Source organism: Anser cygnoides, chromosome 1, assembly GCF_040182565.1.
Source record: "Anser cygnoides isolate HZ-2024a breed goose chromosome 1, Taihu_goose_T2T_genome, whole genome shotgun sequence".
NCBI lineage: Eukaryota > Metazoa > Chordata > Aves > Anseriformes > Anatidae > Anser > Anser cygnoides.
The window spans coordinates 90,482,773-90,501,047 of record NC_089873.1 but is presented as its reverse complement, the minus strand read 5'-3'; the positions used below and the strand labels follow the sequence as shown (position 1 = coordinate 90,501,047).

The 18,275-nt window shown below is 37.6% G+C and overlaps 1 protein-coding gene across 4 annotated transcripts in view; it reads left to right on the top strand.

The window, feature by feature from the left end:
* Positions 1–18,275, top strand: part of EPHA3 (EPH receptor A3) — a 218,160-nt gene that overhangs the window by 66,965 nt on the left and 132,920 nt on the right. For all 4 annotated transcript variants that reach the window (XM_048071647.2, XM_048071646.2, XM_048071648.2 and 1 more), the window contains one exon: positions 2,278–2,938. In XM_048071647.2, the coding sequence (XP_047927604.2) occupies positions 2,278–2,938 (661 nt within the window). The remainder of the gene's footprint in view (positions 1–2,277; positions 2,939–18,275) is intronic.

Here is an 18,275-nt window from a genome sequence, read left to right as displayed (position 1 = left end):
TTTAATAACATGATTTAAAATCAGATCTTCAGTGGTGTGTGGACAATTTCATTGTGCAGAGCAGCTCTTAGTCATACCAAAACATCCTTGCGTTGGTGGGTTGGGACTGAGTACTCTCAGATGTTACTGTGATACGGCCAACTTCTTTTTCTCCCTCTTGCTGTTCCCCTCTCTCTCTTTCTCTCTTCCCTTCTTCCATGTGTGAGAGAGAGAGGGGAGGAGGGTGGAATAAGAGTGTCTTGCAAAGCAAAGACTCTCTAAAGGCACTTGCTGTTTCTGCACCTTAGTTTCATTGTCTGCTAAGTGGGAATAATCCTTTCTCAGTGTTTTCTCTGCAGTATTTGAAGACACTTCAGCAAAAGGTGCTTATGTAAAATGAATAATTCTTGGACTGAGATCTTAAATATAGCATTGACGTGACTTGATTTTTGAGAGAAAATGCTTTCCTGGAAGAAATTTTTCTTTGTCTCTGTTCTCCGAGGGTGGCAGTGATTTCTCGTAACATATGTATTTCAGTCTACTTCACATCTCACACCCGTACTTGAACCACACAGTAGTTCTGTTTTACGCTGTGCTGCTCCCGAGGTGCACTGCATCTGGTTGCTGCTGTGAGACAGTATTTGTGGGTGTGTGGGGTTTTTTTGTTTTGTTTTGTTTGTTTTGTTTTGCAGAGGCTGTGTATGTGGGTGACAGGGAAACAGGGATTTCTGTAGTCGCTGTGCTGGCATATGCTCTATTGGGATACACTTCATTATCACGATAGGAGTTGGCCTTTTTTATTGTGTAATTAAGTTTGAAGCATAGAAAAGAAGATGATGAGGCTCAGGGGGATCTTAGCAGTGTGTATAAATGCCTGATGGCAGTGCATGAAGAGTATGGAAACAGACTTCCCTCTGGTGCCCAGTGCAAGGCCAAGAGGAAGTGGGTACAAACTGAAATTTAAACACAAGCAAAAACTTTTGTACTCTGAACACTGGTGCAGGCTGCCTAGAGAAGTTGTGGAGCGTCCAACCTTGGAGATGGTCAAAAACCTGAATGGCCGTGATCCTAAGCAACCTGCTCTGACTGACCCTGCTTGAGCAGGGAGTTGGGGTGGATGGGGTCCCTTTTGATCTAAATGATGGTGTAATCCTGTAACAGGTGATGTTCATGGCAAGGATTATTTTAGTTCTAGTGGTCAGGCTCCTTCATTTTGTATTGTAAGACTCAGAATATAGAACAGCTGCTGGTTTTGTGTGGATAAAAGTTGAAAAATTGTGACCTGAAAAACAAAACAAAAACAAACAAGTGGTCATAGTCATCCATTTGGGGAGAAAGCAAAGGAAGATGCATATGAATTCACTCAGTTGTGTATAGTGAATGCCTTAATGGTAAATATTTACTTTTAAGTACCCCTATAGGATTTCTTTTTTTTCCTGTGAATGGCAAATATTCCTGTCCTGTAACTGACTTCAGAATCCAGGTGGGATTGGCCCATGAGCCATTCACAAATAAGAAACCCATTCTTTCCCTATCGGGGTCAAGTACGTTTGTCAACTCCAAACCAAACAATGACAACATATTCTTCCAAATCTATTTTAGCATTATAGCTTATAGAGTATACGCAAGAATTTAGTAAATGAGATACTAAGTTGATAGTAAATTTTAATAAATCTGGAAAGTGAGCTAAGCTGGACTACTTGTCCTGAAGACTTATATGTTTAGCAAAATCAACTGTCATGCTTTGAAGAAATTTAAAGCGTGTAAAGTTTTATTCTATGTGGAATTTCAGCAGGAGCCATTGGATTATTTCTTTTTAATGTCTGGACTCTGAGTCTTGTTTGAGTCTTTGAAGTACAACTTGATTCTAACAGTGCAAATGTGGTGTTCTAGAGAGGACCCTCTTCCGTTTGAGGTGAGTGTGGTTGTAGTAAAGACACATTGGGATCACAATCAAAAGCACTGCATAGTAAACATTTACCATTAGTTTAAGAAATCAGTTTTCAGTAAGTGTAAAACAGCTGTAGTACCTTTCATGCCAGCTTGGAATAACTTGGTAAAACCTGACTTCTTACGAGTGAATTCTGTGTTAATTGAAGATGTTTGTAAGTTTTAATAGAAAAATAGTAAGTGCAAGGTGGGCCAGACTTTACTGACTATTTTATTGTAACGGCCAAAGTGGTATTAGACCTATTTGGGCTTGCTTTTTCACAGCTTCTGTCTCTAAATGGGATTTTTATTAGTATGCTCATTAATCTTAAAATATCTCCTTTTTTTCCTCTTTTTTGTTTCTTCCAGTGGGAAGAGATCAGTGGTGTTGATGAGCATTATACTCCAATCAGAACTTACCAGGTGTGCAATGTTATGGATCACAGTCAAAACAATTGGCTGCGAACAAACTGGATTCCACGCAACTCAGCTCAGAAGATATATGTGGAGCTCAAGTTTACCTTGAGGGACTGCAATAGTATTCCTCTAGTTCTGGGCACCTGCAAAGAGACTTTCAATCTGTATTACATGGAATCCGATGATGACCATTCGGTGAAGTTCAGAGAACATCAGTTTACGAAGATTGACACCATTGCGGCTGATGAGAGCTTCACCCAAATGGATCTTGGGGACCGAATTCTCAAGCTGAATACAGAAGTCCGTGAGGTGGGGCCTGTTAGCAGGAAAGGCTTTTACTTGGCTTTTCAAGATGTAGGTGCGTGTGTTGCCTTAGTCTCGGTGCGAGTGTACTTCAAAAAGTGCCCTTTCACTGTCAAGAACCTCGCCGTGTTTCCAGATACGGTTCCCATGGACTCCCAGTCACTGGTGGAGGTGCGGGGTTCTTGTGTCAACCATTCCAAGGAGGAAGAGCCGCCCAAGATGTACTGCAGTACAGAAGGAGAATGGCTAGTGCCCATAGGGAAGTGCTTGTGTAATGCTGGCTATGAAGAAAGAGGCTTTGCCTGCCAAGGTAACGATGCACTTCATGTTCACAGTTTGATTATTAACAGGGCTTTCACTTTATGTCCCTACTCTGTGTATTGGGTCATGTTAATTTTCTGCAAATTCTTGAGAGAAATAAATTAGTCCATAAAATTGCCGTGAAAATGGGGCTTATTTGATCTCTGTAAGTAATGTAATTTGATTTTAAAATATTTGACAAGGTTGAAAAATTGATTTTTAGTTAATACAGTATGTAGCAAATACAGTCTCTCTACTGCTCTTGGGTTTCCTTTCAGTAGGTTAAACTTTTCTCAAATATGTTATGTCAAAATATTTTATTCTTTGTGTGATTTTTTTTTTTAACTTTGTGTGTTGGTGTATAAATAGTTGGTATCTGCTGCTGAGCTGCATTGATTAGTTGGAGTTGGTCAGAAAAAATAGCGTTATTTCAGGCAATGTAGTCCCTAAATGCAGATATATTTGGAAAATGTTTGAATTTCAAAATTGTATTTTCATTAAGGCTCCTTCATTTAACTCAAAATCGCTTTTTGCAAACCGTTGTTTTCTGCAAACTGTGGTTATGTGAATGCTCCCAAGAACAGACTTACACCAGAGATGTTGATTTTTCCCAGAAATGTTTTCTTTAATGATATTAGAATGCATAAAATATTTATCTAACTTCAGTATTAATCAAAACATTGATCTACATTTTGCTTTTTCAAAGAGTATAATTTGGATTTTGTGACGCTTGAGTTTTTAACCTCCTTTTGCAGAGTGCCTGAAAGGGTGCTGGCTTTGTTAAAATTGTCTTTAGTTAAGCAAATTAATGAAAGTTAACATGCAAGTCTTGGGGGGCTACTAGGAGCTCACCAAACAAGAGTAGGCATAGCCACAGTAGTTGTGAAACCTGTTCCTTTAATAATGGTGTCTTGCCTTGGAGGATTTGGAGGAGTGTATGAGTGTCTTTTACTTGGTTTTGCTTTTAAGTAGATTTTAAATTGTTTTTGTCCTCACAGTGAATAAACAGGGGACCTGAGCTTTTATGTATGCAGTTAGTTACAGATATTAGGAAAAATGAGTTGAACTGTTCTGCTAAGAGCTAAAACCAGGAGAGATTATTTTGGTGTGCAGGAATGCTTTATCTAGGGCCTCCTATAGCTATGCTTAAAAATGTTGAAATGTTGGTGATATTCTTCTAATCGCTGTATAAGATCTTGCTACCTATAGAGCTTGCTTCCCTGTAGACAGTTGAGAGCAGTTGGTTTGCAATCTCAGTTATACATGAGCGCAAAAAGACAGTCACTGCAGAAAGTGTCAAACAAGTGAGCAAACAAGAGTTGAGCTTAGTAAAATAAAATAAATCCTGTTATTAAAAACAGGTTGTCAGATGCTTGGGGTAGGCCAGGCAGCTCCTACTCCATTCTGCAGAGATTAGGGTGAGTTTACATACGTGTATGGGTATATCATTCATGATTTTGAAGGCATAAAATCAGATCATGGAACTACTATCATTTCTCTTTCTTCATTTTTTTTTTTTCCTAACTTCCTCACCAACTGTTGATCAAGGGAGTGATGCATGATGAAACCATTAACAATAGTGACAGGTCGTTCTGGTTTATTCTGATTTAACATATAATGTTCTGCTAACTTTTATTGGAAGTCATATTTATCAAATATTTTCAGTGTGGTGTGATTGAAGTGGCACTCTAAAGGCAGTCAGTAATCCAAAACCTTCCATTTGTCTGCATCAGCAACTCAGCAGGAGTTGGACGATTTGGAAAAAGTTCAGTTTTAAGTATGTGCTTTGACCTCCTGCTGAAGGCTGCTCTTGCACCTTTCCTTTCCTTTTCTTCTGTCCTCTTAATCCTTCTGTGTTTTTTTTGTGCGTGTGGTTTTTTTTTGGTTGTTTGTCAGCAAGAGAACCATATAGTCAGGATTGTAGTGTGTGAAGAACATTCAAAATGATGTTGCAAGTATGGGCTGGAATCAAGGTATAATTGAGGGAAAAAAATGCTCAGATGAAGTTTGGAATAGCAATGAATAGAAATTTTTGTCTTCACAGTAGGTGGAAGCATTCACTGACTTAGAATGGCCATCACTACTTGATTCTGTATTTGGACAGTTTCTGATTTTTTTTTTTGTATTTTATTTTTAATTTGTTTGCTTTAGTAATGCTATTTTTCGAAACAGTGTCATTGTGATGATTAAAATGAAGGACCCTAAAGGTATGTAATCAGCCCATTTAAATTTTATTGAGAACATCCTGTCTCAGTACTTGGCAAAATATTAAGGCATAGTCACACCCTCAAAATAACACAATTTATACCATTTTCAACATGCTTCTGAGACTGCTTCCCTTTCTCTGTCTAACCAGGAAAAGAGGACATAAGGCTCAAGCCTCTTTTCTTACTGGTGTAATACAAACATACCCCATGAAAAGCCAAGACTGGGCTATTGGGTTTATTGAGGGTCTTGGTTCTCATAGGTAAGATTGTTGTTCTGTTCTTAGTTCTACCAGCTGATCAACATTTTACAAGTTGAGCAGTATGGTATCCACCTGTCAGTCAGATAAAGAATCAGGGCTCATTTTGCTGTGACCATATGCGTCCTCACTATTGCGAGGGTGTGGAGAAACAATTTCTCAAAAGGCAGTTGTATACATCAGCTCAAGGAATGCTGGTCTTCATAATCTACTTCAGTTAACAACATTTAAGATTTAACACCTCCTCTAGCAAAGACTTTGGCACTTGTTAAATATTTTGTAGGGAGTAGGGTTGCATAAGGTAAGGTAAGATGTCATATTTGTGTTACATTGGAGAAGCTACTCTTTCATACTTTTTATCTGTGTTATCTAATATGCAGTAGTTAACTAAATATAGAATATCTAATCCATTGTACACTGTTTATTATTGGAGCTTTGTCAGCACATGCGTCATAGTGATTTTGTCTATTCAATCTTTATGTAATATTTCATGGTTAAATAAGGCTATTTCCTCACGATGTCTTTTCTAAATTGTCTTCATGCCATCTTGTCCAAACTACATCTTTATAGCATCTTTTCTCTTAGAATTACTGTTTTAACCTTTGATTAGAAAAAAAAATCTGGTTAGAACTGCACACTAAACACCTTCTGAGAGTCTTCTGTTGATTCTGCAGTCAACATGGATAACTCATCTTTTCCATTTGTTTCCCATAAAACAGCTATAGTGAATTAGATCGAAGCAGGTTTATGCGCCTTAGTGTTCTTTCTCTGACAAAATCTCAGAGCGGATTCTTAAGGAAAAACATAAGAAACTGAATAAAGCACTCCTTTACTGGGTGTGCTCTTTGGCTTTTACCAATCAGCCAGTGAGTTACAAAGCCTTAAGGTACATGTTGTAAGAAAAACTATATATAATAGGAATCAGTGACCTGCCATCTGTTAATTTGTTTACCTTTTTGACTCAAGTATATTTTATATCTGTAAGTTTTATGGCAGTGAATTCCATAACTTGTCCTGTGTGAAAAAACATACCTTCTAATGTGTTTGTCATCTGTTTTAAGTCAGTTGGGTAAGGTTTTCCATATCCTTATATAGTAAGAAATAATACATAACTGCTACCTTTTCAGTTTCTCTATTAACGTGAGTCTGGATCTCTCTCGTCTGTTATCTCTGCTGTCTATTTTTCAGGCTCTCCCTCTCTTTCAGTGTCTTCTTATTTGGAGGACAGAGTAATTTCTCCATACATTCACTCATCCTTTTTGACTGAGTCATCCATTGTGACTGCCTCTGTAGATACTTAAAGTAAACTGTGATTTTTATGAAAAGGGCAATGAGGCTTGCATGTAATAGTCAGTTTGCAAGTATACCAGGAATTTATGCAGTGGCATAATGTTTGGAAAGGAGCATTCACATCACCTGTCCCATGAGCAATTTTTATGTGGAGAAGCTAGGCTTGCTTTAGTTTTGAATGATATACAAAGGCAACAGCCTTAATGATATGAAGGTTGGTTAATTGGGGTAACAGTATCAAAATAAATGGGTAAATGTAGGATAAACATTAGAAGAAACGTCTTTGCTGTTAGTTCTGTAGTAATTTGGAAGCTTCCTCAGAGAAATAATGGTGGAAAACTCCGTTCAGGAGATGTTTCTTTAAAAAATGCAGTAACCAGCTGACAAAGCAAATCCTGCACTAGCAGGGTTGGACTAATAAACCTCTTCCATCCCAAACGTGTCTATTCTTTTGTTGGTTTATTTCGTGTGCTTCAGAAAGCCTAGCTGGACATGGAGAATGATATTTTTCATGATGATAATTAGCAAGCAGGCAGCGTACAATCGTATATCCACGTGGAAGCATGAGTGAGCTTGAACGTTCTTTTGAGTGGTGTTAACAGGTGAGCCTCGAGACCAAAAAAAGCTTTGCAACTCCAGTTATCAAAAGGAAAATGAAATTTGTGGGCCTGAAAAGAATGACTCTAAGCACAAAATTACATTTTCTGCGTACTACCATTTCGGGGGAGTTCTAAATTTTAGTTGCTGGAATTAGGCAAGTCCAAATTGTAAACTTCCTTGTAAAAGTATGTAATGAAATTGTAAGCTTTAACCACAAGTGACTGACATGTTGTCTATGACAAAGCTAGAAGAAAAAGAGAGGATTTATTCTGATGGCCCTTCCCTATGTATATCACTTTTAGCAATTAATCAGGTGGGTTGAATGGAAGGAAAGGGAGTAAGGGGTGAGGGATGGAGAGGTGAAGTGTGCCTGGTTATTGCAAAAAAGACTTCATGAAATTTCTACTAACACTAAATTATTCAATGCTTTAAGTTGTATAGTGAGCATATCCCAAATCATATTTCTCTCTCTGTGAGTTTCTAGAGATATGAAAGGAATGCCATCTGTGACTGCTAAATCTGAACCACTGCATTCAATGCTTGATTCTTTCAGTAGAATGAATACTGCACTTGAGATAAAAATATGCAAAACAACATTAATACTTAGGATGGAAAACATTTTTTTTCTGTGCTTTAAATAATCATTTTGTTTCTGAATAAGTAAATATACGTTTCACTTGCTTGTAGCAGTAGATAAAAGACAACTTTACACGTGAAGAGAACAAAGGTACTGCGAGGAACTGTTTAGCTTTGTGCAAGTGAAAACAGACGGAAGGCACACATGCTTGCTGCAACTGCAAAGATGATAACATTTTCCCTTGGAAATAGCTGAGTGAGTCAGGATGTGTTGCTTATAGTACTGAAGTGTGTGATTTTAACTCTTAGCACTGTATAGGAACAGTTTTGCTAAATGTGGCAACTGGTCATATGAAGATCATATATATATATATATATAAAATAACTGTTAAGAGAGTTGCCTGTTACATTAAACCAGAAAAAGCATATGGATTCCTATTTTTTAAAACAGAGGTTTGAGGTGTATTTTTTCCTTAGATTTGAAGTATGTTTCCAATTTTAAAAAGGAAGAGATGTTTTGTTTTTATTTTTACTTTTAAAGGACTCAGTCTCTCAAGCTAGTAAACTTAAAATGACAGCAGCTATAAATTATGAATCACATTATTTGTAAAATATTCATTGTTTTCATTCACTTTATATTCTATAAGTACATAAACAGAACACACAATGAAGGATTTACCTTTTTTCTTAGAATTTATTTAAATCTTACAAAATTTATCTCAGAGATACAAAAATGATTTTTCATATGGGCAAAATTAATTCTGCTCTGAGCACTTTGGAAAGATCATAGCCAACTTTATATGTAATATTTTCTGTTACAAATTTGGAAAAAAATCTCCAATTTGTATATCATAAACTAGGTAGATTAAAAAATGCAGATTTCTAAGGTAAAACTGCTTGGGCACAATGTTGTGGTTTGTGAACACATTTTTCATATATCCTAAACAAGCCAAAAATTTATATATATATATATATATATTCTGAAATTACGAGAATGGAGTTTTTTTTGTACGATACTGTACAGATTCTCATGTTAGAAAGCATTTGCTCTGTAGTTACCTGCAAAGAAATTTTAATTTCTTGCAGATTTTGACAGGAATATTTAAACACTTGTTTACAGATATCTTTATTCCTTCTTTTTTTATTTTAATATGCAATGATTAGAAACCTAGTATTAGTGTTCTTTAAAAAAGCTTTCTAATACTTTTCTCCAAGTTGTCAGCATGTTATATGAGCAGGTAATTCAGAAATGAATTTTCAGAGTGTATTTGAAACAAGTCTGGAAATGGACATGTGTGGTCAGAAAATAAAATAATTGCAAAAATGTTAATAACAGGCAAAATGCAACTTAATATCGTTTCACTGTCTGTTCAGTGCAGGTCTCTGGTGGTGTAGAGGTGGCACTTGCCGTGCCTAAGAGCCACACTGTACATAATTCCTTCCTCATCTCCTTCACCTGCTTTTCCAGCAGCAAAAAAAATAAATAAAGCTGTGGCATATACTCGATACAGATCCAGATTCTCCACAGTTCAACAAGTATGTGTGAGACATGTACTTGGTTTTTAACTTAGAAATCTGCACCTTATGTTGTCAAAGATTCTTATATGCTCAAAACCACTACTGTTGAATTTTTGCGCAGGATTTTACTTCAAGTATCTCACCAAGAATCTTAAGGGATGCTGGTGGCATTTTCTTAACCTTTTAATTTTAATGGCTTTGCTTATTTGGAGGTTTCAGAAGATTAAAAGCTAAATTAATAGAATCATCCTGAACATGTTTTGCTTTTACTATCTTTGCTGACTTTGAGTAGAAGCTTAGCTTGGAGTGGCACGAAGATTGCATTGTCAGTGTGAAGTCACTGAGCAAGCACTTTTTCCATCGGTTTATCTGCCACTTGTGCCTGTGCATAGTTATTTGACAATCGCTTGTTAGTTCCAGAGCAGAGCTTGTAAAGGCTAACAGGGGTTTGCATTACAACTGACAGCTGGCACTAGACTTTAATAGAGAGCAATTGTAGTGAGAACTGCAAGTTTTGATAATGTTCCACAAAAACGCTCTTAAAGTAAGAACCATCTTGAAAGATGAGTACAGGAAGACAAGAATATATATATATATATATATATGTCTGCTGCTCCTCAGCGTGAAGGATGTTGTCAAAACATGCTGTTAGCAGACATCTAAATAACCAGTAATTGATATCAGACTTTATTGAAACACTTAGACTGCAGAAGTATTGGAAATGTCTGTTTCTTTGGATTACAAACCCAATAACAAGAGTTGCATTCCTAATGTCCCATTTTCTTTTCATTGAAATTGCTTTTTATTCTTGATAGCACAACATGAACAGTAATAACTCGGACTTCACACAGTCTTTTTAGGAATAGAAGATGAGAAATTCATTGTCTAGAATTTATTTGTGGTTTCAGCTCTAAGTACCTGTCCACATCTTATACCATGACAATTGGCATATCTGTTGTGCTAAGGCAGGAGTAGACTTAAACAAGGACAAATCCTTCATAGGTCAAGGAGGCAAACTATTTCGCTGTTGTGAATCTGTGGGTTCAGTGGTTGTCTACTGTAAGGTTAAAATTTGATGTGATAATTTAGAACAGCTGCTCTTTGACAGAAAGATTCACTTTCAACAAGGGAAGAAAAAACATATGGTGAAAGTTGACATTATGCCAGCCATGAATAACTGTAGAAGTGATACAGGACAGTTCTCTTCAACAATGTAGTTGAAGTAATGCATTTTTACTTGCCATTGGTATTTCCAGTCGTTACGCTTGTTTTTTCTTGAATCGTACCTTATCCTGTGATATTTCTTCTGTAGATATTTTAAAATAATATTTTTGAGTAACAATCATGATTAAGAGACAGGAAAGGGTTGTAGGCTTAAAAAAAAAAAAAGTTTGTTTATAACTCTGTCTAGGCCACTCTTTGTGCTGTAAAAACATATCAGAGTTTCATAGTACAATTCCTTCAAAGTTTTTCAACCAAAACGACATGCTTTGTTAGGGGAGATGATTAATTCATGAGTTCATTTGTTTTTAACAGAGTATTTAAGCATTCACTTATGTCACATTGCCTTTATTCGTATACTTTAATTCTAGTAAATTGGGCATGTGAATAATGGGAAACCTAATGAATTTCATGGTTAGCATAAGCATCAGTAGTGGTCAGTTCGTATGTTGGAGTGAGGTGGTCATCAGGAGTTCAAAATCCTCCAATCTGAAAGAACAGCTTTTCACAAAAATTAGTCTTGAGTATAATATGTAGGCTCTGTTCACTTTGATTTGGCACAGATTTTTAATGCAAGGAGAACAACAGAAGAAAGTACTTGGAAGTACCCAGCTTTTAGCTCTAAGAAATGCCAGTAAACAAGCAACTAACAATCTTCCACCAACAGTCTACTTATGTCTAAGAATGCATTTTTTTATTTTTTTTGAATGCTAAATAATGGGAATATGTTGAACAAACTTGTTGTTTAAGGAAGAAAAAAAATATCTTTTAGGAAAAAAAAATCTCTTAAGCTGGTTGTTATAAAGCAGTAAAACATGTTGAAGTGGTCATCTGTTACCCAGCTGAAGAAAGAAAGGCCATAAAGTTTGGCTAACATTATATTAAAGTCAGTTATTAAATATGTTCTTTGATGTTTTGCAACATTATACAGAGATTTCACCTAACCTGAAGAGTCCCTCGATCTCTGTAGATCTAATTCTAAGATTTAGGTATGCATCTATAGAATTGTTTTATTTATAAGTGTATTGCAGAACAAGATTTTAATATTATTCCTAGGATGCCATAAGATGCAATAAGAACTGCTCCTTTGCTATCATATTGAATGGCATAATTTAGTCATTATTGTTATACAAAGAAGTACAAGCAAATTATTCAATGTTGCATAGTTCCAGTTTAATGGGGCATCTCTAGCTGCTTTAGTGTTCTTCAGATTACAAAACAACTTGAATTCTCTGAAACTCCAACAAGATTTTTCTCTTTTTATTTTTTTCCCCTCAGTAATGCGATCCTAATACCAATATGACAGGTAAGGGCAGTTATTTTAACAGGCTGCTCTTCAGATCTGTTCTAGGAATTTCCAGGTTTTGCTCTCATAAGAATCATGGAAAACTAAAGCAGGGCTGTGGGATTGTGACTTGAAGTGAAGTCAAGGTGTGTTAACCATGAACATGAGATCACCGTTCCAGCTCTAAAACTGGCGTTCATCCTGAAAAAAATGAGAGTTGGGTAGGAAGCAGGGCATATTAGCAGAAGAAAGCATTCAGAAATCTCAGTTGACCATGGCTAATGAACCTTCTATTTCGTAAATTAATAGACCATTCATTAAACTGCCATTATATGGTGCATGACCTCTGTGACTTCAGGGCCAAGTTTGACTGATAAGATGTGGCGTCCAGAGCCTTCACCTCAAGGCCATATGAATGTGTATTTGTTAACTTGGGATGGAATTAGAAAGGCATTTAATTACTACTTGTGCGCCATTTAATAAGCGATGGAGGTCTTGTTTCTACTGCCGTGTGAGAGGATGAACTGGCAATGAAATTAACTGTAAAAGGGGAATCGATTTCTGTATCTTTTCTCTACCTGCACTGAGTACCAGCAGATGGTGGAAGAGAAAGAAAGCCAGAGACAGTATTTTTAAAAAGGTCAGAACAGAAAAGCAAACAGGAAGAGAGAAGAAAGGAGGGAATAACTTACTGGGGTAAGTAAAATGTGCCTACGTATTTTTTTCTATTAAAATCTAAATGCTGCTGTTAGTATTCATAAATAAATTTGGAAAGTAAAGCTGTCATGAGAAGGGAAATCATATTGATTTGAGTTGAGACAGGAGTAGGATTTTATGGTGTCTTTAAAGGCAAGCAAGCATCTCCATGTAATTTTGCTCCGTGCCTAACTGCTAGGGATGATGTGCAAGTTTCAGGACAAAAAATAATAATCACGTTGGCTGTTAGATGTCTGTGTTTGGGTATATGGTAGTCACTTGATACGAGTCTTGAATGGAATTATTTGTAAATGATGATAATAAAATAATAGTAATGAATGTGTTACACTGGAAGATTTAAATCCTATCTGAACTACAGTAAACTGAGACACATACATCTATGTTTCAATAAAGGTTGTCTAAATGAAGTTGTAGTCTAGAAGGGATGTGCTATTTTCTCAGAAATCTTTTCCTCAGAGGAAGGTGTGTGTAAATGGTCCCTTTGTTTCTTTTCTAAGGTACTGACCAGAATTTTAAGTGTTTCCTTAATGTTGCTTTATATTGCTGAATTTTCAAGAGCACTGAGTACCTAGCGGCGTCTCAGAAATTGTGGTAATGATTTCAAAGACAAAGGGCTGCATCTTGTCCTGAGCTCAGAGTACTGCATTTTCCTGATAAAGAGATCCCAAGAGCTTCCTTCTGTCCAGTGGACTTAACCCTAGCCTGCAGAGCACTTAATAGAGGGGCATGAGGCTAGCGACTTGCCAATGGTTATATATACACATATTTATATACACCTATGTACATACACATGTGTATATAGTTACCCTTTTGTCTTTGCCCCCACACTGTAGCCAGTGATGCTGATCCATTCTAATCCACAGTGAATCCGAGATGGGATTGTAGTATCAATTGCGTTAGTTTTCACTTGATGGGATTTCAGTCTCAGATATGAATCTGCAGTGTGGTAACAACCCAACCTTGTAATTCTCAGCCTCTTCCTTAGCTTAGAGTAGACCTTGTTGTTCCCCTAGAAGTTAAATGTATTTTTTAATTGAGAAACATGCACATGGGCAAATAAACAAAAAACAAAAAAGCCCGCAACCCAAATTCTGTGGTAAAAGCAGGTGTTCATGCAGAAGTCTGTTTAGTAGAAAGTTTGTTTAAAGATGGATTAAGGGCTTCTTTGGAATTGAGTTCATTGTTTTCATGTTCAATAATTGTTTTTTAGGGCCAATGTGTTTAAATTACTGCCTTAAAATTCAGGCATGCCATCTATCTCAAATTCTTTTATAATTAGGGATTATCTTATAGCCTCTCAGTTATCCATCTGTTGGGAAGCTTCCTTGTCTGTCTTGCAATAACAGCAGTCAAGCTGTTACCACACACTTGCATGTTAGCGTCAGATCCACAGATGTGCATCCACAGATTGTGCATCAGTCTGTGGATTGCACATCCACCTGGTTGAAATAATCATCCAAAGTACAGGTGTTTTCTTGTCTCTCTTAAGGGCAGCAAATATTCTAATATATATGCACAAAATAAGCATATGCATTTTATGACTACATATGTGGTGGTGTAAGTAGTTTCTTTCTACTAGAGAAAAAAGGTCTTAGTTATAAATGTCTCACAAAGGTAGAGGAGGATATTGGTTCATATAATTTTTCATAAGTTACTGTTTATCTACAGCCTGTTTTTTTCATGCCATGCTTTAGGATTTTGATTTTGAGTTGAGACTTTCAGTTTCCTCTGAACCACTGGATCAGCCACAGTGATCAGATGTAGCTCAGGGCTGCTCCTGCTCCTCCAGGTGTTGACATCTCTTATGCACCTTGGATGCCATGTTCTGCTCCTGCCCTCTACATCAATCTTCTTGCCAGAGTTAAGGTTTAAGTGTAGGAAGGGGATTTTTCCCTGTGTCGTTTTGCCCAAGTCTATCTGATCCCCAAACATCTGAACTCAAACGTATGTATTAATAGTACTGCAGGATATGTCTGATTTTTTTTTTTTTTTAGGATCATCTGGAACTCTGGAAAAAAAAAATCTTTGCTGCTGCTGTGATCTAGGACTTAGTCAAGAGCAATTCCAATCTCAAAGATGATGTGTTTTTGATACAGTTGTGGCTTTTGGTCTTTTATTGTGGACTGTAAATCTGTTTTGGAGCATTGCAAATTGTCTTGTAGTGCTTGATGATGTGTTTTGTTGATTTTCAGTGGACTGTTTCCTTGAGTTGGAAATCTGGCTGTATCCAAGAAGGATTGATTTTAAAACAAAACAAACAATAAATACAAGGTTACGTACTGCCTCTGTAACCAATTTAGAAACACTTACTCTTGGATGGCAGTCATGTCCTTCGTAATCTGAGGAACTTTCTAGCTGGTGAAGAGAACACACTATTCTTCCTATTGTAATTATGAAGAAATTTGGAGTCAAAGGATCTTGACTGCTACATACTGGAGACTTTTGGTTGTAGTGGGGTATCGTTCCCCCAAGGTCCCATCAGGAGGCTCCTTAATATCACATTGATAACCTCTGAAGAGGTATGATGGTTAAGATTTTGTGTATTATTGCTTTTTAAAGTTTTGTGAGGAGAATATGAGTCCCACTGGAAAGTCATCAAGATCATGCTTGCACAGCTTTCATAATTTCTAAGTTGCAGTTTCCAAAGAAATACAGGTTTGTTCATTCTAGAGGAGTTCAGCTGAAGAGAAAAAGCATGAAAAATGGCCAGAGGCTGTCTGGCTGCTTTTCCCTGAGGAGCAGAGATGTGGGGAAGGCAGGAGGAAGGAGTTAGGGTGCAAGCAGCAGGCCTCACCTTCTGCATCAGCAGCTATTCATAACATCAAAGCGTTCATTTGTTCTTTGTTGTTGTTGATGTAGCTTTTTATTTCACCTTCTCATGCTGTGACGGACCTGCAGACCTTTGCACAGGCTACTTTTTTTATCCTTGTCTACTGCGTTCCTGTTTTGGTAAGAGGGAGCGGGCGGGCAAGGGGAAGCCAGCTTTCCCAGAGCAAACAGTTGGCAGGCTGCTTGGCTGAGGATTGATGCTCCTCGCTGGCTCTCAGCAGGACTCGGTGGAACCTGTGACGGAGACAGATGATGGTACGCTGGAGTCTGTCAGCTGAAACGGCAGTGGCCCGGGCGAGGAGGAATGCTTTCCTCATCAGCAAAGCTTGCTTTCACCTTCTCTGAGGGTGGGGAGCTGGGCAATGGCTGCCTGGTGGAGTGTATTTTTTGTCTTTACGCTTTACATACAAAGCCTCTGAGCGAGGGGTTGCTCTTGCTGTCTTTGAGATCAGTTTCAAAATTCCCATTGATGTGATGATGGGAGTGAGCCAAGCATTTTTAACAACAAGAAGTTCTTGTACGGATGAGAATGTATGTGGCTTTTTGATAAAATGCTGTTCCTCTTAAATAGCAACGCATCAGTTAGGGGAAGCACTACAATAAATCACTGAACACATTTCCTTTTGTATTTTGAAATACCTTACAAATCAGATTATAAAGTTTGCAAAATTAGGAACGAATCAATTGTTTAGCCAATTTACCCAGTGAAGATCTTCAGCTCTGCCAGTTATTCAAAACCACTTTGTATTAAATTGCAATTGAAAATACAGAACAGTTAGTGCTAATATTAGTCAGGTGGTGTTCTTTTAGATTCCAGTTGGCTAGCCTCTATAACTAATGCGAACATGTACTCATAAACGTTTCAATGAACTGTATAATGTCTGTGTGATGCTAATTTGAGTGTGTAAGTTATCCAGTTAGAAAGCAATAGCAATTAGCTGTGTGATTTTACTAATAGATGGAATCAAAATTTCGGGTGATCAACTTGATAAAAAAAAAATACACATTTAAAGAGGTTCTGTAGCAAATATTCCATCTAAAAATAGCTTCTTACTGATAAATCAGCAGCTGAGTTTCACCAGCACAGCTATTTGCAATAACCGTGTGTTTGTGGATGTAAATTGGTCCGGCTAAAACTTAGGTTATGATGTAGATAGCTGCATACTCTGTTATTTTTACAGCTCTAATCACTCAGGGCCCAGTTCTGCCAGCTTTCTGCATGCTAAGTAATTGTAAGAAATTTAATGGAATATTTGTACACCCAGTCTTTTAAAAAAATAATATTTGTCAGTTACAACAGGTATCACCAGTTGCTTGTATGTATCTTTTTGCAGAAGAGTTATGATAACCTGAGGGCTTTGTTTTCAGTGCTTGTGGTTTGTTATTTTACAGAGTCCTCCTGATCATAGTTTCACTATAGCTAGAGCTGTGTGCATGAGAAATGCTTCAATTAGCAATATATTGAAACAGTTTGCAACTGTCATGCTTCTGCCCTATAATTTAGAAATTTGCATGAATTATTATGTTCATAGAACTGAACTTTTAGTGTGCCTAAGGGCTTTGGGACTGGTCTTCTGGTTCAAGTAAGTCCTTTCAGTGCCTTAACAGAAAAACTGTCCTTTTTCCTGCTGTCTTGACATATATTTTCTCTCTGTCACAGCCATATATGTATCCCTGTACAGATATATATACATACATGGATACATCCCAGAAAGAGAAGAACTGAAATCTGGCCTTTACTCGCTTTGCACGTCTTGAGAGAGCCATTTATAATAGGCAAGACAGGGAGATTTATTTGAAAACATATGGAAACGGTGGGGGTGCAGCCTGGAGAGGCTGCTTGTCCCAGCGTGGGGCGCTCCCTCTGAACCCAAACAGGAGCTGCTGGGGCCGGTCTGGGTGACCCATGCTGGGGCTGGCAGTCTGCACCGGTTCGGCACCCAGTGGCCAGGGGGCTGCTTGGGATCGCCCGCCGTTGCCGCCCTGTGCTGAATATTGCCCTGTGGGTAATGCCAGGCAGCCAAGCTTGCCAGAGGGGAATTTTACCTAACACAAGGTATGTTAAAAAGCGACTAACAAGCGTTACACTTTTCATTTAGATACGCATAGCGCTAATGCAAAAAGAAGGCAGGATTTCAGGTTTACATGAATGTAATAGAATTAATGTACAGAGGCGAGCTGTGACATAAATAATAATTAATGCTTTTAGATCAGGGAGGTCTGTTTTAAAACTCCATTTCAAAGACTTAGCTACCAAGGCGCATGCAGTGGAAAGAATCAAAACTTGATGCGGAAATGAAGTATTAGTGTTGTTTAAACCCTCCAGCAGCCTCAGTGGCTGCAGCCAAAAAAGTGTTTGTTTGCCTGGCTTAATTTGAGCTGTGATTCGGTTACTAGCTCTTCGCAACAGCTGTTTTGGTCTCATTTACCCTGAGGAAATTTATTATAGAGGGCTGTTTAAAAATAATTATTTAACTAATGACATAAATTGTTACATCTGAATGGCTTTTGTTCATGTTACATTTCACGTCTTCTCAGCTTTGCTCACAAGCATAAGGTATTATGAGAGCTGAAACGTTCTCTTTTTAAGTTGCAGTGGCATTCAGAAACACAAGGTATTTTCCCCAGATGATGTGTTCTGGTTGAAGTGTGGAGCTGAGGAGGTGGATGTCCCTGTAGCATCGTCTCCTCTGGCACTGTGATGTTTTCAGTTGGCCTCCTAGTGCAAGCAAGGTTTATACGTGTCTTCATCCCTTTTTGAAAAAAGGGGAGAAGTGAAGGCACCCTTTCTAACATGTTCCCAGTATCTGTATAGCACATTGCGGGTTGCCACACAGCTGAAGATGA